This window comes from Fusarium pseudograminearum, chromosome 3 (genome assembly GCF_000303195.2).
Source record: "Fusarium pseudograminearum CS3096 chromosome 3, whole genome shotgun sequence".
Classification (NCBI taxonomy): Eukaryota; Fungi; Ascomycota; class Sordariomycetes; order Hypocreales; family Nectriaceae; genus Fusarium; species Fusarium pseudograminearum.
The window spans coordinates 2,863,232-2,882,858 of NC_031953.1; the positions used below are offsets into that span (position 1 = coordinate 2,863,232).

Here is a 19,627-nt window from a genome sequence, read left to right on the forward strand (position 1 = left end):
AACACCGAGATTATCTCATAACGTTCGACAAAATGGCCACGGAAGCTCCCAGAGACGAACGAAGCGACCTTCAAGCTCCCCTTAGCGAGAATGAAAAGACAGTGTCCTCCTCGAATACTCCCACACTACACGAACCGGCCCAGGAAGAAATCCAGGCGAAACCAGAAGTCGAACTCCCAGCCGAGGAAGATGATGAAACTCAGTGGTTGACAGGATGGAAGCTTGTTAGCATGATCACCTCTCTTACACTCGCAGCCTTCCTGATGCTGCTTGACATGTCGATTATCAGCACGGTATAGCCTCATTCTCAACAATTCATCCGACTGGTATTGATAAACATTTAGGCTATTCCTCGAATCACCTCAGACTTTCACTCTCTGCATGATATCGGATGGTATGCTAGTGCATACAATCTTTCAAGGTAAGCTCAGCACTAGGTCGCGTTGTCTCATACGTGCTGACCATGATATCCAATCAACAGTGCTGCCCTCCAACCACTTACAGGCAAATTATACATGTACTTCAATACCCGGGTAAGTTATTCCCTGTTGATGGACACCTATAGCTCAAGTCTCACAAATGATAGTGGATCTTCTTGAGCCTGTTCTTTGTCTTTGAGCTCGGCAATTTGATTTGCGGTGTTGCTCAGTCTTCTACTATGCTCATTATCGGACGAGCGATTTCAGGCATTGGCTCGTCCGGAATACAGAATGGCGCTCTCACGATCATCGCATCGGCGGTCCCTATCCACAAGCGCCCTTCCCTAGTAGGAATTCTTATGGGATGTGCTCAGTTGGGAATTGTAAGCGGTCCCTTGGTAGGAGGCGCTTTCACCCAGTATACCACTTGGCGATGGTGTAAGTCCCAGTACTCTACACCACAACTGACCTTGACTTATCGCTAACTATTGCATAGGCTTCTATATTAACCTCCCGATTGGCGCCATCTGTACCATCCTGATCCTTATCGTTCCTATTCCAAACCATCGTGCTCCCACGGACGAAACTGCCATGTATCTTCTGAAAACAAAGTTCGATTTCACTGGCCTCTTCATGTTCAGTCCAAGTATAGTCATGTTGCTGCTGGCACTCCAGTGGGGCGGTGTCGACTATGCTTGGGACTCTGCGACAATTGTCGGCCTCTTTTGCGGTGGCGGTGTTCTTTTCGCGATATTCGTATTCTGGGAACACCGTGTTGGTAGGGATGCAATGATTCCGATGCCCATCGTGCGTACGAGACAAGTCTGGACCTCGTTGTTAACCAACCTATTCCTGTTTGCAACCATCATGGTGGCATCTTTCTACCTGCCTGTCTATTTCCAATCGGCTAAAGATGCGTCGCCGTTTACAAGTGGTGTTAATCTGCTTCCTAGCATTCTCATGTTGATTGTGGCAGCTGTTTCGAGCGGTGCTTTAGGTAAACTCCTTCTTCTGCAGAGTTAGGGGTATCTTTACTGACAATTGCGACAACAGTTCAGAAGACAGGTTATTATATACCATTCGCGGCTGCCAGTGCGATTTTCTCAGCTATAGGATTCGGTCTCGCATCGACCATGGGTCCATATACTTCAACCGCCAAATGGGCAGGCTACCAGATCTTAATAGGTTTTGGTCGTGGACTCGGTCTTCAGATGCCCATCATCGCCGTCCAGGCCAACACGAAACCTGAAGAGACACCCATTGCCATGTCTATTCTGACTTTTTCCCAAACCTTTGGGGGTGCCATTTTCGTAACTGCCGCCAACGTTATATTCACCCACGAGCTCCGTCAGGAACTTGTATCAAGACTTCCCAGCATTAATCCCGATATGATCATCGACGCTGGTGCTGGCGCTGTGAGCGAAGTTGTTTCTAAAGAAAATCTGCCTGGTGTTTTGTGGTCATACTCTCAAGGCACGCGCGCAACGTTCTTACTCTGCGTGGCTTGTTCATGTGTTATGCTTGTGATATCGTTCGGTATGGGTTGGAAAGACATCAGAAAGAAGCCTGCATCTGATGCTGGTGAGGCTTGAAATATTCATGGCAGCAGGAAATTAGTCTGGTAATGGTATTTGGTTGCTACGCCGAAGGGTACAAGGTGATTCCTTGAGTGGTGTCTAGCATTGACGTATAGGCAGTGTTGATCTTTCTTGGATAGGAAATTATCCTTAATATTCACCGAAAACAGTTTTGATACATCGGAAATAACTAGCTCTTAAATGTTTGATTTCAATAGGAGTCGATTGTGCTTATTGCAACTATAAACTTTCTGTGATGTTGATAAATTCTCAAGATTTCCCACTTTCTGTAGGGTAAACTTTTTTCTGTACTCAACACCAAAGTTTGCTCCTCATGCATCATCATCCAACCATTTCTTTCATCAAAATCATATCTTCAAACTCTTGTATTGAAAAAAAAAACCCTTTTTGTTAAGAAGAGTGATTAGTGTTGGATATTTTAATATTCAAGAGAAACATTTTGCTACGATGAATCGACCTAATCGGCCTCGCAATCGCCAACCTCGCCCTCCACGCCAGGAGCGGGATAATCAACGGGGTGGCTCATCACGACCATCCCGAGCACCGGGAACACCGCAACAGGCAGCGGGCACAGTTCCAAAGGTGCATCAGGTCATACCCGGAGCACCTGTATTTATCATTCTGAAAGATGATCAGCCTACAGGAGAGGAAACAAAGGGAATAGTCCAAGATGTTCTCACACGAGGCAATCATCCACGAGGAATCAAAGTGCGACTACGAGACGGCCAGGTGGGCAGGGTACAAAGGATGGGCAACACCTCTGAAGCTGCTACCCCTGCGCCCTCAGATGAGTCGAGAGCGCAAGCGACATCTGGAAGTTCAAGATTTACTATGCGATATACGGATGTGAGACGGGACGATGAGTTTGCTACGGGCCCGCCGCCTAGGAGCTTGGCAGATTTCATGCCGGATTTCGAAGAGAGCTCGACAAATGCGCCGAATGCTGGTGTTGAGACGGTCAAATGCCCCTTTTGCGACAAGTTTGAAGGTGATGAAGCTGCTGTTACACACCATATTGATCGGGAGCATTTGTCCTAGGACTACTGAGTTTGGCATATGATGTTTGGAGTCAAGCAGATGAAGTGCGAGAGATGCGATGCGAGAGATCACATGGCATCTACTTGAATAACTTATCCAAATCACACCTATCTTTTACTTTCTAGACTTTTACTGGAACAAAATACACACATCTTGAAATCATGTATCAGTCATTTTCCAGAAAACTCCAGCGTACGGATACTCCAGTGGGTAGTAGAAAAGTTGGCCTCTCACGTCGTAAGGTATAAAAATAAGTAGTCTAAAAACCTTAGTCTAAGCAGCATAAGCTGGCCTAATAATTTTGTCTCTTATGTTCCTAGCGGTCAATTTTTCTGATGCCCTGAGGATACTGCAAACAAGCTTGTACAGCCATAAGATGCATTGGCTTGTAAGCTTGCCGGGTTGTGCTACAACCAAATCACCCACATGCATATAACAAGCTTCAAAGACGGCTAAATCTCGTTATTGAGCAACAATGCCATTATTTTCCACAAGGTAGTAAAGATCTTTATAAAGGATCCAACAGACTTTTAACGATTGACTACCCTATTATTGAATTCACAACAGTCCGTCACTAAATTTAGCTGACCAGGCACTTTCAACCTTCTCCTTTTCGCATAAATTGGCGCCTGTTCTGGATGACGAAAGCTTGCTTGCTTCTTCATCTCGGTCGGGTCGGAATATCGAGTGCCCCCGCATAATCGTATCTCATTGGCTGATCAGCAACCTGTCAGCATCCAGATGCATGTGGGTCCCAGCTCTCCAGGCACGCCTGCCCCAATTAGAGTTAACCTTGCGGGTACGTACCTTCTCCTTGGTTGTGGTGCTGCACCTCCTGCCCTGAGCGGTCCATCATAGCTGCCCTGTGGCTCCTTCCAAGCCTATCCAAACAGAACAGGTAACGTAACCCAGAAAGTGACCTGGACCTGGACCTCTCTCCTTTACCTCACCAAAACACCCCCAATTCCATCTCTATCTCTCCCCTTCACGACGACAATTCCGTCTGCTTCATCCGCAGAAGACGAATAATATCGAATTTCAAGTCGTCGCTTTCCTTTCTTTCCATTCGATTTCAGGCGCGCACCCTGTGTTTAACCTCGTGCTTTCCATTAGGTCCTGCCACGCGGCGCATGGAAGCTTCTACATCGCCCTTTGAAGGCAACTCCGAAATAATTTCTGGTGATCGATCCGAGACCGACACCAATCCACCGGCATCTTCCTTTTGTCACATTCGAGGCTAGGAGCGTCGATTCGAAGAAGGTCCATTTTATCTTATCCTAGGCTACACAGGCGTCATGGCGCCTCTGCCCATCAAGTTCCAGGAGCTCGTCCAGCTCGCCAACGTTGGCGTGGACACCCAGAGCATCGGCTTCAACTCCTGCGTGCGTCTCTATACCTACAGCCAGCTTCATCGCTGGTCAACTGTCAATATGAAACTAACCCCAGCTAGACACTCGAGTCCGATTCATACGTGTGTGTTCGAGAGAAGAAGAGCGAAGCCGCCCAACCCGAGGTTGTTATCATCGAGCTCAAGAATGGTAATAATGTCACCCGGCGGCCAATCAAGGCCGACAGTGCCGTCATGCACTGGAACCGACAAGTAATTGCCCTCAAGGCGCAGTCTAGAACCCTGCAGATCTTCGACCTCGAGCAGAAGAAGAAGCTCAAGTCATGCACCATGAACGAGGACGTGCAGTTCTGGAAGTGGATTAGCGAGAACGAGCTTGGCCTTGTCACGACGTCCAGTGTCTATCACTGGAACGTCTACGATGCCGGCCAAGACGCACCCGTCAAGGTGTTCGAGCGTAATGCTAACCTCAACGTGAGTTGCCTACGAGCTGTGGTTGATTGAATACCACGAGACTAACCATTTTGTTATAGGGCTGCCAAATCATCAACTACCGAGTTAACAGCGACGGAAAGTGGATGGTGGTAGTGGGCATCTCATCCCAGCAAGGACGTGTGGTCGGTGCCATGCAACTCTACTCTAAGGACCGTGGAATCAGCCAGGCCATAGAAGGTCACGCAGCCGCCTTTGGCACTCTTCGATTGGAAGGTGCCGCCCAAGACACAAAGCTGTTCAGTTTTGCTGTACGAACCGCAACAGGCGCCAAGCTGCACATCGTCGAGGTCGACCATCCCGAGTCGAATCCTGTCTTTCAGAAGAAGGCTGTTGATATGTTCTTCCCTCCTGAGGCCACGAACGATTTCCCCGTCGCACTTCAAGTTTCGCAAAAGTACGGCGTTGTTTATATGGTAACCAAGTATGGCTTCATTCACCTCTACGATCTCGAGACCGCCTCATGCATCTTCATGAACCGAATTTCGAGCGAGACGATATTCACGACCTGTACAGACGATGGTTCTTCTGGTATCGTTGGTATCAACCGAAAGGGTCAAGTGCTTTTCGTGACCATCGACGACAGCAACGTTATCCAATACCTTCTACAAAACCCCGCCAACACCGATATGGCTATCAAGATGGCCTCGCGAGCCGGACTTCCTGGTGCCGATAACCTGTATGCCCGACAGTTCGAGCAGCTCTTCAGCTCTGGCGACTACTTGGCTGCTGCTAAGGTCGCTGCCAACTCTCCTCGAGGTTTCCTCCGAAGCGCCGAGACTATCGAGAAGTTCAAGCGCCTGCCTGTTCAGCCTGGCCAGATGGCTTTCACACTTCAGTACTTCGGAATGCTTCTCGACAAGGGCTCCCTTAACAAGCATGAGACCCTCGAGCTTGCACAACCCGTTCTCCAGCAGAACCGCAAGCATCTGCTTGAGAAGTGGCTGAAGGAGGGCAAGTTGGACTGCTCCGAGCAGCTCGGTGACATGGTCAGACCTTACGATGTCAACATGGCCCTGACAATCTACCTTAAGGCGGAGATTCCTCAGAAGGTCGTTGCTGGCTTCGCTGAGACTGGTCAATTCGACAAGATCCTTCCTTACTCTGCCCAGAGTGGCTTCCAGCCTGATTATATCCAGCTGCTCCAGCATATCACCCGTGTCAACCCTGAGAAGGGTGCTGAGTTTGCCAGTGCCCTTGCTAACAGTGAGCAAGGCCCATTGGTCGACTTCGAGCGCGTGTGCGATATCTTCCAAGGACAGGGCATGATTCAACAAGCCACCGCCTTCTTGTTGGATGCATTGAAGGAGAACAAGCCCGAGCACGCCCGTCTGCAGACCCGCCTTCTCGAGATGAACTTGATGCATGCTCCCCAGGTTGCTGAAGCTATTCTCGGTAACGAGATGTTCACTCACTTCGACAAGACTCGCATCGCTCAGCTTTGCGAGCAGGCTAACCTTCCCCAGAAGGCGCTGGAGCTTTATGAGGACCCAGAGGCCATCAAGCGGGTTGTTGTTAACATCCCTGGTCAACCAAACTTCAACCCTGAGTGGCTCACCACATTCTTTGGTAAGCTCTCTGTCGAGCAGTCCCTCGATTGCCTTGATGCTATGATGAAGGCGAACATTCGCCAGAACTTGCAGTCAGTGGTGACTATTGCCACCAAGTACTCGGAGCTGTTGGGACCTGTTCGCCTGATTGATCTCTTCGAGAAGTATAAGACTGCTGAGGGTCTCTTTTATTATCTCGGCAGTGTCGTGAATCTGTCTGAAGATCCTGATGTCCACTTCAAGTACATTGAAGCCGCTACCAAGATGGGACAGTTCAACGAGGTTGAGCGATTGTGTCGTGATAGCTCCGTCTACAACCCCGAGAAGGTCAAGAATTTCCTCAAGGAAGCCAAGCTGCCTGAGCAGCTTCCTCTTATCATTGTCTGTGACCGCTTCAACTTTGTCCATGACTTGATCCTGTACCTGTACCAGAGCCAGCAGTTTGCCGCCATTGAGACCTACGTCCAGCAGGTCAACCCCGGCCGAGCCCCCGAGGTTGTTGGCGGTCTATTGGATGTTGACTGCGACGAGAACGTCATCAAGCAGCTTCTGAGCTCTGTCAACCCTCAGAGCATCAGCATTGACAACCTTGTCTCAGAAGTCGAGTCTCGCAACCGCCTCAAGCTTCTTTTGCCTTTCCTCGAGGCCACTCTCCAGGCTGGCAACCAGCAACAAGCTGTCTACAACGCTCTTGCCAAGATCTATATCGACTCCAACAACAACCCCGAGAAGTTCCTCAAGGAGAACGACCAGTACGATACCCTTACTGTTGGAAAGTACTGTGAGAAGCGTGATCCCAACCTGGCTTACATCGCCTACTCCAAGGGCCAAAATGATCTTGAGCTTGTCAACATCACCAACGAGAACTCCATGTACAGGGCTCAGGCTCGATACCTCTTGGAGCGCTCCGATGCTGAGCTTTGGGGCTTCGTTCTGAGCGAGAACAACATTCACCGTCGTTCTGTTGTTGACCAGGTCACCGCTACAGCTGTCCCTGAGGCCAACGACCCCTCCAAGGTCTCCGTTGCTGTTTCTGCTTTCCTGGAGAATGACCTTCCTCTCGAGCTTATTGAGCTCCTCGAGAAGATTGTCCTCGAGCCCTCACCCTTCAGTGACAACCAGAACCTCCAGAACCTGCTCATGTTCACTGCCGCCAAGGCTGACAAGGCTCGTGTGATGGACTACATCCACAAGCTCGATAACTACAATGCCGACGAAATCGCCACTAGCTGTATCGAGGTTGGTCTGTTTGAAGAAGCATTCGAGATTTACAAGAAGGCCGACAACAAGTCTGCCGCTGTCGATGTCCTGATTGAGAACGTTGTCAGCATCGATCGTGCTCAGGCATATGCTGAGGAGGTTGATCTCCCTGAGGTCTGGAGCAAGGTTGCCAAGGCACAACTTGACGGCCTCCGCGTTTCTGATTCCATCGAGTCCTACATCAAGGCTGAGGATCCCAGGAACTACCTTGAGGTTATCGAAGTCGCCACACACGCTGGTAAGAACGAGGAGCTCGTCAAATACTTGCGCATGGCTCGCAAGACCCACCGCGAGGCTGCTATTGACACAGCTCTCGCCTTCTCTTACGCTCGTCTTGAGCAGCTATCTGAGCTTGAGGACTTCCTCCGTGCCACCAACGTGGCTAACATCGAGGAGTCTGGTGACAAGGCATATGAGGAAGGCTTGTACGAGGCTTCGAAGATCTTCTACACTAGCATCTCGAACTGGGCTAAGCTGGCCACTACCCTTGTCCATCTCGGTGACTACCAAGCTGCCGTTGAGTGTGCTCGCAAGGCCAACAACATCAAGGTGTGGAAGCAGGTCCACGAGGCCTGTGTGGAGAAGAAGGAGTTCCGACTTGCTCAGATTTGTGGTCTCAACCTGATTGTCGATGCTGAGCAACTTCAGACTCTGGTTAAGGAGTACGAGCGCAACGGTTACTTCGATGAGCTCATCAGCCTTCTCGAGCAGGGTCTTGGCCTCGAGCGTGCTCACATGGGAATGTTCACTGAGCTTGGTATTGCTCTCTCCAAGTACCACCCTGACCGCCTGATGGAGCATATTAAGATCTTCTGGTCTCGCATGAACCTGCCCAAGATGATCAAGGCCTGCGAAGAGGCTAACCTTTGGCCTGAGCTTGTTTTCTGCTACTACCACTATGATGAATTTGACAACGCTGCTCTTGCCGTCATTGAGCGACCCGAGAACTCTTGGGATCACCAACAGTTCAAGGAGATTGTGGTCAAGGTCGCCAACTTGGAAATCTACTACCGTGCTATCAAGTTCTACGTTGAGCAGCATCCTTCTCTCCTCACTGACCTCCTCGCCACTCTCACTCCCCGTATTGATGTCAACCGTGTTGTCAAGATCTTCCAGAAGAACGACGATCTTCCTCTCATCAAGCCTTTCTTGCTGAACGTGCAATCTCAAAACAAGCGTGTTGTGAACGAGGCCGTCAACGATCTTCTGATCGAGGAGGAGGATTACAAGACCCTTCGCGACTCTGTTCAAAACTACGATAACTACGATGCCACAGAGCTAGCTAGCCGTCTGGAGAAGCATGATCTTATCTTCTTCCGCCAGATTGCTGCTTCCATCTACCGCAAGAACAAGCGCTGGGAGAAGTCAATCGCTCTCTCCAAGCAGGACAAACTCTACAAGGACGCTATTGAGACCTCTGCCCTCTCGGCCAAGGTCGACATTGTCAGCGACCTCCTTCAATACGTAAGCTTCCGACAGTACCCTGTAATGGTGAATACAGCTAACCGTCCTAGTTCGTCGATATCGGTCACCGTGAATGCTACACTGGCATGCTTTACGCTTGCTACGACCTCATCCGCCCTGACCTTGTTCTGGAGCTCTCATGGCGCCACGGTCTTATGGACTTCTCTATGCCTTACATGATCAACATGCTGGCCCAGCAAACCAAGGATCTCGCTGCTCTGAAGGCAGATAACGAGGCCCGCAAGGCCAAGGAACAGGAGAAGGAGAAGACGGATGATAACACACCGATTCTTGGCGCCTCTCGACTCATGATCACGGCTGGTCCTGGTGGCATGGGCTCTGCTCCCTCGCCCGCGCCGTACGGTCAACCAAATGGCTTTGCGCCGCAGCCTACCGGCTACGGGTTCTAGATGCGGGTACCGGTAATGATGTGGCATTGCCCCCCTCGTCTTGATATGACCGGTTATCCACATTAATGGCGTGGATACAAATCCTGTAATCATAGCTTGCTTCTTACCTTGAGATGCAGGCGGGGGCGTTCGTGGGAGGATTTCAGAGCGATTAGCACTCAAGGACATTGGTGTAGACTTGAGGATGAAGTTTTGATACTAAATTTCGCAGCCGGTCTTGATAGCCGGGCTGCTGTATGTTGTATGATAGTACATTGATTTTCATTACCTTTATTCAGTATTCAAGAAGTGATGTGCTTTGCTGTGAGAGTAGCTTGTCACGACGACGGAGGGCGAGGCTCCTGATTAAGATGTTGCAAGATATTAGGTATTGAACCTTCAAGTTGCATCCCTTGTTCTTGAATACACAATTGGGATATGCTGTTGCTGGACTCTGCATTTATGTACGCAAACGCCTTGTGTGGCAGAACGTCATCATGGGAGCAGAGGTGCACCGCCACGAAGAATGCAGGTCTTGGTTTTGACGTGAGCTGAGACTAGCGTTGCATGGAAGGCTGGCAAATAAAAGACTCCGAGATACAGATACGACGAATGCGAGAAGTAATGTGGGGTTGTAAGGCGGTTAGATCGGCATCGCTTTCAGCCTTGAATGTATGCAGAGGAAGCTGGATTGGAGTGTACAGTAAGAGAAGAGGTATATAAAGGATTCATGGCTCCTTAGTTTCGATATAGTCATTGATAACATAGAACACATTATATATCGCTTCACATTACTCCACCACGATTTAGCATTCTACTATTTTGTCTCACTTACACAACAAACCTTGATATACTGCCAAGATGGTTGGTTTTGGATCGTCCAAAGACCAGAAGAAGAACCATGAGGAGGTGGCGGATATTCCGGCTCACTTGTCAGACTTGCACTGCGTATGTCCTCACAAGCATATTCTAGTATCTGATACTGACATAGTGTAGTTCACTGAGACTGACAATTGTATAACAACAAGTACGTCAACACTATTGCATACAAGCTCATGGTTTTACTAACACACAACAGCAATGATGGATCTTCCCGGCTATCGCATTACCAAAGTTCTGGGCGCCGTCTACGGAATAACTGTGCGTTCACGCAACATCGCTGCAGGTATTGGCATGGTAATCAAGAGCATGGCGGGAGGCGAGCTGAGCTGGTTCACGACTATGCTGTACAATTGCCGCAATGATTCCATCAGCCGTGTTGTCCAAGAGACGAAGAGGAGAGGTGGAAATGCCATTATCTGTCTGCGCTTTGAGACGGGGGATCTGGGAGGCTTTGCACAGGCGAGCGCATATGGGACGGCTTGTGTGGTTGAGAAGATCGAGGGCGCTACTGTTGAGGCGCCCCAGTTACTGCATTAACAATATTAAAGTAGAAGATATGGAGATACCCTAGACGATTATTTTTGTCATTATTGACCTGGATCTGTTTAATTCCCTTTCATCTCTTTTGGAGTACTACCCCGGATTGTCCAAGCCGGATGTGTGGGGCACATCCGGGGTTCGGAGCCCGGGGGGATAAGCCGGATTCATTGTGTCTAGATCGAAGTAGCTGACACAGGATTGGCAGTCTAATTCATCCATATGAAGCAGCCTGTAGTATCATAGTAAGGATATATCAGAAAGTTATCAGTAAATGAACTGCTGCTTGCTCCTAACCGACTGATCATCAAGGCTTACGTCATCACAAACTTGCCCCGATGCGACAAGCAGGCACGAGCTCTGAGACACAGCCATGACCACCTCGCGTTAGCAACCATCCTAACCGATCGCTATTGACAACCCAATACAGTTCCAATTGACGCCTCGTTTCCTTTTCACTCTTTCATCAATTCATGTTTGCTTGATTTAGCCTATCATTTACCTTATTCAATATCCAACACTCGCTCGTTCGCTCGCTCATTCCCGCGCACAATGCGCCAGTGCGCTATCGCGTAACACCAACAACCCGTACTTAGATATAACGGCCACCGCCACTCAAAATGGCCCTGGACATGTCGACTTCCGAACGTCGATACTCGGACGACTCGGACGATTCAATCTCTACAGCTTCAACAACGAGTTTTGTTTTCGAAAGAATACAAGAAAAGACCGAGATGGACGCTGGCAAAGATAACAACGATCCCAGAGCTCTGGACGATGATGATCCTCTCAAAGAGGAGGACGACCTCGAGACGGGCCCCTTCCTCGGTCCCGGAGCTACTCTACACCGCCAGCCCATGGATAAGAAGTTGCGCCGCATTTTAATCATTGCTGGTGCTGCGTTTGTCGCCCTCTGGCTTGCAGGCCTCGGCATTTTCCTCTACAGGGGTTCATACCATCACGAGAGCGATACCGAACACGATCCTGATGCTGCAACGCGAGGCTCGGGGAAGACTGTCACCATGGATCAGCTTTTCGATGGTAGCTGGCAAGCCAAGTCTCACAGCATCAGCTGGATTGCAGGTCCGGATGGAGAGGATGGCCTGCTGCTCGAGGTCGGAGCTAGTGAGAAGCCATACATTGTTGTAGAGGATATCCGCAAAGATAAGGAAAACCGGGCGCCGATTAATACTGAGATCAAGGCCTCCAAATCGCGAACGCTTATGAAAGATAACTTCTTTGTTCATGACGGAAACCAATACACACCCGATTGGAACGAGCCCAGCCCCGATTTGAAGAAGGTTCTGCTCGGTGTCAACAAGAAGAAAAACTGGCGCCACTCTTTCAGCGCCATCTACTTTATTCTTGATGTCGAAACTCAACAGGCTGAGCCGCTCGTGCCTGGAAAGCCCGATGCTCGAATCCAGCTTGCCACATGGAGTCCCAAGAGCGACGCTGTGTCCTACACACAGGATAACAACCTGTACATCAGACGCCTGGATGATAAGAAGAACGTAGTTCAGATCACCAAGGATGGTGGCCCGGAGTATTTCTACGGTATCCCTGACTGGGTGTATGAGGAAGAGGTCTTTAGTGGCCGCAGTGCTACCTGGTGGTCTGAGGACGGCAAGTACCTGAGCTTCCTGCGAACCAATGAAACTGGCGTCCCCGAGTTTCCTGTTCAGTTCTTCATCAAGCGACCTAGCGGTACCGACCCTGAAAAGGGCGAGGAAGCATATCCCGAGGTCGAGCAGATCAAGTACCCCAAGGCAGGCGCCCACAACCCAGTTGTGGATCTCTTGTTCTACGACATTGCCAAGAAAGATGTCTTTTCTGTCGATATCGATGGTGCTTTTGCGGATGACGACCGCATCATCAACAACCTCCTTTGGGCCGGTGATAAGGCCGTTGTCAAGGAGACCAACCGTGTCAGCGACATTCTCAAGGTCGTCCTGATCGATGTCACTTCTCGCAAGGGCAAGACTGTGAACACTGTCGATGTTGATAAGATAGACGGTGGTTGGTTTGAGATTTCGCACAAGACAGCGTACATTCCTGCGGATCCCGCGAATGGCCGTGATCACGATGGATACGTTGACTCTTATCTTCATGAGGGCTACGAACACCTTGCTTATTTCACTCCTCTCGACAACCCCGACCCTATCATGCTCACCAAGGGTGAATGGGAGATTGACGATGCTCCTTCTGCGATTGATCTTGCAAACAACTTGGTGTACTTTATTGCCGCCAAGGAGTCGTCTATCCAGCGTCACGTCTACTCTGTCAAGCTCGATGGCACCAAACTGGAAGCTCTGACCGATCCTGAGACTGAAGCCTACTACGATGCTTCATTCTCCAAGGGCGCCGGCTTTGTTCTCCTGTCGTACCGCGGACCCAAGGTTCCAAGCCAGAAAGTCATCTCCACGCCGTCAAGCGTCCATGACTATGAGCATGTCATCGAGGACAACGCTGAACTCGCAGAGCGTGCCAGAAGCCACGAGCTTCCCGTAATGAAATACGGCACTCTCGACCTTGGCGACGGCATTGTGGTCAACTATGTTGAACGCCGCCCTCCTCACTTTGACAAGAAGAAGAAGTACCCTGTCCTTTTCCAGCAATATTCTGGTCCAGGATCTCAATCTGTCACCAAGAGGTTTGCAGTGGATTTCCAAGCTTACGTCGCTTCTGCTCTTGGCTACCTCGTCGTCACCGTCGACCCTCGAGGCACTGGCTTCCTTGGCCGCAAGCACCGCGTGGTAGTCCGCTCTCAGCTCGGCGTTCTTGAGTCACAAGATCACATCGCCGCTGCCCAATCCTTCGCTTCCCGTCCCTATGTCGACGCCGAGCGCCTCGCCATCTGGGGTTGGTCTTACGGTGGTTTCACCACTCTCAAGACGCTTGAGCAAGACGCTGGTCGCACTTTCAGCTACGGTATGGCTGTCGCCCCTGTAACCGATTGGCGTTTCTACGACAGCATCTACACAGAGCGCTACATGCGTACGCCTCAGGAGAACCCTGGTGGTTACGACATGTCCATGATTGCCAACGCCACAGCTCTCGGCGGCAACAAGCGCTTCCTTGTTATGCACGGCGTTGCCGACGACAACGTCCACTTCCAGAACTCGCTCACGCTGCTTGACTCGCTTGACTTGGCGGGTGTAGAGAACTACGACGTTCATGTTTTTCCAGATAGCGACCACAGCATTTACTTCCACAATGGAAACCGCATTGTATATGACAGTAAGTTTAACCGCGTACAGCAACGAGATGGACAAAAACTAACTTGACAAGAACTTCGAAACTGGCTTATCAACGCCTTCAATGGCGAGTGGCTCAAGATCTCTGACCCGAAGCCTCACAAGGAAGGGGTCGAGAAGGAGAAGCGCCAGCTCATTGCGGATTTCTGAGTTTTTAGATCATGGCTAAGGAAACCGGACTACGTATTACAGTTTTAGCATTGCATTGATTTATATAAGAGTATTATCTTGATTTTTGTACAGGTTGGCAGTATATTGTGCAGAGAAAGACATTTCCAGCGGTAAAGATATATTATACTGGCTACCAAGTAAAGGTTATACAGGAAGGCAATATACAATCATCCCTCGTAATCTAGTTATCCAAAATTAAAAGTGGAAGACACGACTCGACCTCTTCTTCGCAGCCTTCTCGGCGGCTCTCTTTCTGCGACCAAACTTCTTGACGCGCTTGGCATCACGAGCATGCAACATGACAGCACTCGAATCGCGCTTATCGTTGGAGTGTGCGGATTCGAGGTTGTCGCACTTGGGTCGTGTCAGTCTGTTCTTGAACTCGTCAACAGCCCAGATCAAAACACCGTTCGTCCAGCCGAAGCCCTCGACGACTTCGTACTCGCCACCACCTCCAGCAACGTTGGTAGCGTTGTCAGCGTACTTCTCAAACATGATGCCCTCTTCCTCATCGGATGTGCTTTGGAGTTTGGGAGTTTCCGAAGTTGAGCCACCGGTTGCGTACCAGGTGCAGAAAGTTGAGTCAAGGTATCGTTGTCCAAGACGAAGGGCTAGTCTGCGGACCTCGACGAAGGATGGGTCTCGGATGCCAAAGGTAGGAGGAACTCTCTCAAGTCCCGCCATGAGGATGTGCATCAGAGGAGGCCAGACATTGGGCTGATCCCATTGCTGACCGGTCTCGACGTTGCTCGCAGGGATGCCACCATCACGGTTGTCAAGGTAGTATTCAACACGCTTGTAAGCAGTGTAAACGGCAAATGGGTTGTTCTTGAGGTAGTCGGGCGCAGCACCAAGCCAGAAGGGGTAGAACTGGGTAGGGCTGAAGAAGACCTGCTGTCCCTTGGGAGCGTCCTCTGTATCCACGACGGTTGTGTTCTCATCCACCGGGAAATAGATCTGCTGCGCCTTGGAAGTGAGGTTGTAGTCGAAATAGCTCCAAAGAGTCTCGTTCCACAGGAAACCGTGCATGGCATAGCTTCGGTTGGCAGCGACCTCACGCCACTGCTCGCTGGCACTGCTGTTTCCGGTCTGTTCGTAAAAGTCGGCGATGGCAATTTCGTTACCGTACAGAATAGAGTTGAGATCAACAGGAATAATGTTTCTGGTGTTGAGGTATCGAAGTGGGAAGTAGTTGTCACGGATAGCATCCTCAGGACGAGCAATCCACTTGACCGTATAGTCGAGACCACTCTCAGCGCCACTAGCGAGGTTTCCGTACAGAGCTTCCTTTTGCTTGAAGCTGAGCTCTTCGCCGCCTTTGTAGACATTACCGGACTCTGGTGAGTAGTAGGATGTGTTCTCTGCGGTGATGTAGTCCTCACGATATGACTCGGGACGAGGTCTAGTGTTGGACACATTGTATCTAAGGGATATTAGTGAGGTTATTTGGCAGAAGATGTCGTGTGCTTACGTGTTGAGATAGTAGGTCTCGTTGTTGATGTAGACCGGAACTGAGCGGTTGTTCATAAAGAACTCGTGCTCCTGCACCAGCAAAGGCAGAGCTCGCTCAAGAATATCCGTATCGTTTGTGTACTCGACGTAGGCCTTGATCATCTGCGACAGCAGAGGAGGCTGAGAACGGTTGAGGTAGTAAATTCGAGCACCATTAGGTACGAAACCATACTCCTCGATGAAGTCGAGGAAGTTCTCAATTGTGTTCTTGGCGATTTCAATAAAAGAACCGCCAGTTCGGAGAAGACCCAGAATGATCCAGTAAGAGTCCCAGTAGTAAGGTTCACGGAAGCGACCACCTGCAACGACAAAAGATCGATTGACGGGAATGAAACTGTTGGGGCAATCTGAGCAGTTTTTGGCGTCTTGGTCGTATCGACGGGTCAAGTCAGGCCAAATGTCAATAACCTTTTCAGTGAATTCTCTGATGACGGTGTCGTTGATGTTGTCAAGGAATTTAGGGTCAGTATCGAGATCATCTCTAGATACCTCTTCCAGCTCATTGCCAGCATCGTCAAAATTTTCATCGAGAAAGTCAGCGAGAGCAGAATTGTTACGGAGAGGTTTCTCGAGCTTGTCAAAAGCTTCCTGGATGTCGCTTAGAGGGCGAATAGCTGGCCTGTGATGGTGGATGTTAGTGTTAACGCTGAACAGCAATTGAGTGGACATGACTTACATATCGACAAAGGTCTTGGAGTCGCTAAAAGGTCGAGCCAGTTCGACCTGTTCTAGGATGTCTCCATGACAGTAAATTGGTGAGTCGCAAGGTGCAACGACAGTACCATTTACATAGAGAGCTGATGCAGTTGTCGCAGTGGCAACTAAAGCTGCGGCGATATGTCGTGGAGACGGCATGATTGAAGAAAGATGACCCAGTTGCCAATTGAGTATTAATGTCAATTAATATTAGGGATGCAGTACAGAAACGAAGGAGGGAAGATAAAGTAAATATATACGAGTTTATACGGGGAACAGGCCAAGCAAAGATGATCATGACATTGTCTCTAAACAGGATTTAGCTGCCTTTGGCTACCCTTGTCATGGGGTGCAGTGTAAGCCAAGAAGGGAAGAGCTGAAAGAGCGAGGGTTGAGCCTGACGATCGTTTCTTACCCACTGCTTCTGTCTAGTAGCGAGGGGCTACATACGGTAAGTACCAAGGTGGGCAACCTTTTATTTTATTTATTAGCGTGAGTGATTTTGCGTTGGCCAAGAGTATTGAACTTTCATGTCATGACGATAGTTGATAACTGTGTATATAAGTCTTGAGTTGATCATGATGTTTTGTTCTTAGTCCCCAATTAACTACTCTAACCAATTGATATATATTCTTCTCATCTGGTCTTCCTAATATCATGACCTACACAATTGATTACCTCTTTAGGTTTGCAACGTAAATCAGCCCATGTCAACAGTGACGTTGTATCGTTCAGATATCAACATCTACACACCCCGGACGCCACTAAAAAGACAAACCAACGTGGAGAAACGTTCTGCATTTCTCATAATAATCCCTGTTTCTGTTCTTCCTTTCCCCGCACTTTTGGCTTGGCTCTCCCAGACTTAAACTAGACGTTTCTTGCAGTGAAGCCGTCGATTTGGCCGATTGGTTGGTGACGTCAAGAAATCAAGACGAGACGCGCAATTCAACAAGAGATTCCTTTCTTTTCCTAAGAGTGCGGAATTAAACTCTTTGTAAACGTGTCAGTGGCGTCCTGGGCGTTATTACCAGTCTTGGCTGTTTTCCTGAAAGTTTCCGAGTCAACGGTAATACATACCAAGACATTAATTGAGTTTCTTTGACCTATTCAAACTCAGTGGTGAACTGATCCTAGTAGAAGCTTCTGTTCTATACACGCAAGGGAGGTCCCGTCAGCTTGAAGCCTCTACAACATCACATCGGCAATGCCGCTGAATGTATTATGTAACTACCTTCCTGAATCACTTAGTTCTTTTCAACTCTGAGGCTGTAGAATAGACTAATATGATGATCTTAACCCTGGTCCTAGCTCTGATCATGACAACGGCCCGATGTCTCGCAACTCACTTAAACTTAAATCTAAAACAGAAACTCTTTGTTCACAATTACGTGAGTAGTTTCGAGTATTCTCACCGACTCTCATTCTTAATACGTAAGCAGTAACCTCAATGAAACAAGTGCAATAGTATGATACAACAACCATCTATTCTATTTGACTAAACTTCATTTTCTATTGAGGCACATATACACTTCCCTTTCCAATCTTTTGCTGAGCAGTCGAGTCTTGGCTCTCTCCAAGAACCTTTTCAAAAACTACCTTTAGGCGTCGCAGAACCTCGTCTCCATTCTGTGCAACCTGGTAATGCGTTACCAACCTATTACACATGAACTTGAGCCCAGCTTCAGCTCCAATCTCAATGAACCGCTTCTCGCTACACCCTGTAGTCTTGAGATTCAACCACACCATGTTAGTCTCAGTCGGCTCATCAATCGTACCGCCCATGCTGGTCCAGAGGTCATCGACCTTGCGCGCCATTTCATGGGAGGCTTTAAGGGGTCCGTCTTCACCGTTGGGAGATTTGCCAAATGTTTGCTCCACGGCAACGCGGCCTGCAGAGGTAAGAACACCGGATTGTCGAAGACCGCCGCCAATGGACTTGCGAACCCAACGAGCGTGCTTCAGCGTAGCCTTGGGACCCACGAGCACACTTCCTGCGGGGGCACCAAGGCCCTTGGAAAGGCACAGAGTGATGGTGTCGAAGTGAGAACAGTATTCGGTCAGAGACCCAGCTCCGGATACGACAGCTTCCCATAACCGTGCACCGTCCAAGTGAAGCTTGATATCGTGCTCCTTGGCAAACTCGGAGATACGCTTGACCTCGCTCAGTGGCATGACCATGCCGTGAAGGGTGTTTTCAAGACTAATCACTCGCGTAGGGCAGCCGTGAACATCATCATCCAGGGTCACATTCTCCTGGATTTCCTCTAGCGTCATATATCTCTCATTCTTGGGGACAACAGTCTGAATCTGAGCTCCTGTAAGGTTTGAGGTGCTAGAGTGTTATTAGTCAAGACAACTCAGCAATGCTATATACGTGGGTACTCACCCGCCAGCTTCAGATGTGAATATGTGGGCACGATAGTCACAGAGTACGGAGTAGGGTGGCTGCGTAAGAAGAGATCTCAGGGCAAGTTGGTTGCCCATTGTGCCCGAGAGAACGAAAAGGCCAGCTTCTTTGCCTGTGCGCTCTGCTAAATAAGCCTCAAGGCCATTGGTAGCAGGGTCTTCTTGAAAGACATCATCCAGTAAGGAGCATGATGAGACAGCCTCAAGCATGGCTGGCGTGGGGGTTGTCACAACATCGCCTGAGTGATAAGATTGTTAGATGTTAAGAGCTCAAGACAGATGGGCAGTTGACATACTTCGAAGGTCAAGGGCAGCCGGTCCCTTGGCACCGAGCCAGGCATTGTGAGGTTTCTCAGAGATAGCGTCTCCCATCTTGATAGCAGAAGAGGCAAAGGTGCGTTGTAGAGTGATGACTGAATGAGTCTTGACAAATAAACGAAAGATTGGTGCCGAGCGAGAACTAATAAAGGACAGATTGCGAAGTGCGACAAGTCGAGATGATCGACTCATTATGATCAAGGCAGAAGAGAGCGATCAACTCGGTCAACTCGGAGGATTCAAAGTATCTCCGCAGACCGGACAGGACGAATAGTGTCACTCTCAGG

At 49.4% G+C, this 19,627-nt stretch overlaps 7 protein-coding genes across 7 annotated transcripts; 5 read left to right on the top strand and 2 right to left on the bottom strand.

The window, feature by feature from the left end:
• Positions 1-32: 32 nt before the first annotated feature.
• FPSE_06210 (uncharacterized protein) lies at positions 33-2,011 on the top strand (the record flags this gene model as incomplete). The annotated part of the gene is made up of 6 exons (XM_009259328.1): positions 33-293; positions 345-421; positions 482-533; positions 587-857; positions 916-1,416; positions 1,473-2,011. The coding sequence occupies 6 exons, from the start codon at positions 33-35 to the stop codon at positions 2,009-2,011; spliced, it is 1,701 nt and encodes a 566-aa protein (XP_009257603.1).
• Positions 2,012-2,464: 453 nt separating this feature from the next.
• Positions 2,465-3,055, top strand: FPSE_06211 (uncharacterized protein; the record flags this gene model as incomplete). The annotated part of the gene is made up of 1 exon (XM_009259329.1): positions 2,465-3,055. One exon carries the CDS (start codon positions 2,465-2,467, stop codon positions 3,053-3,055), a length of 591 nt encoding a protein of 196 aa, XP_009257604.1.
• A 1,295-nt stretch (positions 3,056-4,350) lies between these two features.
• FPSE_06212 (uncharacterized protein) lies at positions 4,351-9,579 on the top strand (the record flags this gene model as incomplete). The annotated part of the gene is made up of 4 exons (XM_009259330.1): positions 4,351-4,437; positions 4,506-4,877; positions 4,937-9,169; positions 9,220-9,579. The coding sequence occupies 4 exons, from the start codon at positions 4,351-4,353 to the stop codon at positions 9,577-9,579; spliced, it is 5,052 nt and encodes a 1,683-aa protein (XP_009257605.1).
• Positions 9,580-10,419: 840 nt separating this feature from the next.
• Positions 10,420-10,977, top strand: FPSE_06213 (uncharacterized protein; the record flags this gene model as incomplete). The annotated part of the gene is made up of 3 exons (XM_009259331.1): positions 10,420-10,506; positions 10,555-10,585; positions 10,637-10,977. The coding sequence occupies 3 exons, from the start codon at positions 10,420-10,422 to the stop codon at positions 10,975-10,977; spliced, it is 459 nt and encodes a 152-aa protein (XP_009257606.1).
• Positions 10,978-11,597: 620 nt separating this feature from the next.
• FPSE_06214 (uncharacterized protein) lies at positions 11,598-14,384 on the top strand (the record flags this gene model as incomplete). The annotated part of the gene is made up of 2 exons (XM_009259332.1): positions 11,598-14,217; positions 14,269-14,384. The coding sequence occupies 2 exons, from the start codon at positions 11,598-11,600 to the stop codon at positions 14,382-14,384; spliced, it is 2,736 nt and encodes a 911-aa protein (XP_009257607.1).
• Positions 14,385-14,600: 216 nt separating this feature from the next.
• Positions 14,601-16,772, bottom strand: FPSE_06215 (uncharacterized protein; the record flags this gene model as incomplete). The annotated part of the gene is made up of 3 exons (XM_009259333.1): positions 14,601-15,828; positions 15,877-16,536; positions 16,594-16,772. 3 exons carry the CDS (start codon positions 16,770-16,772, stop codon positions 14,601-14,603), a joined length of 2,067 nt encoding a protein of 688 aa, XP_009257608.1.
• A 1,353-nt stretch (positions 16,773-18,125) lies between these two features.
• On the bottom strand, positions 18,126-19,532 carry FPSE_06216 (uncharacterized protein; the record flags this gene model as incomplete). The annotated part of the gene is made up of 3 exons (XM_009259334.1): positions 18,126-18,948; positions 19,003-19,261; positions 19,319-19,532. The coding sequence occupies 3 exons, from the start codon at positions 19,530-19,532 to the stop codon at positions 18,126-18,128; spliced, it is 1,296 nt and encodes a 431-aa protein (XP_009257609.1).
• Between the last annotated feature and the right edge of the window lie 95 nt (positions 19,533-19,627).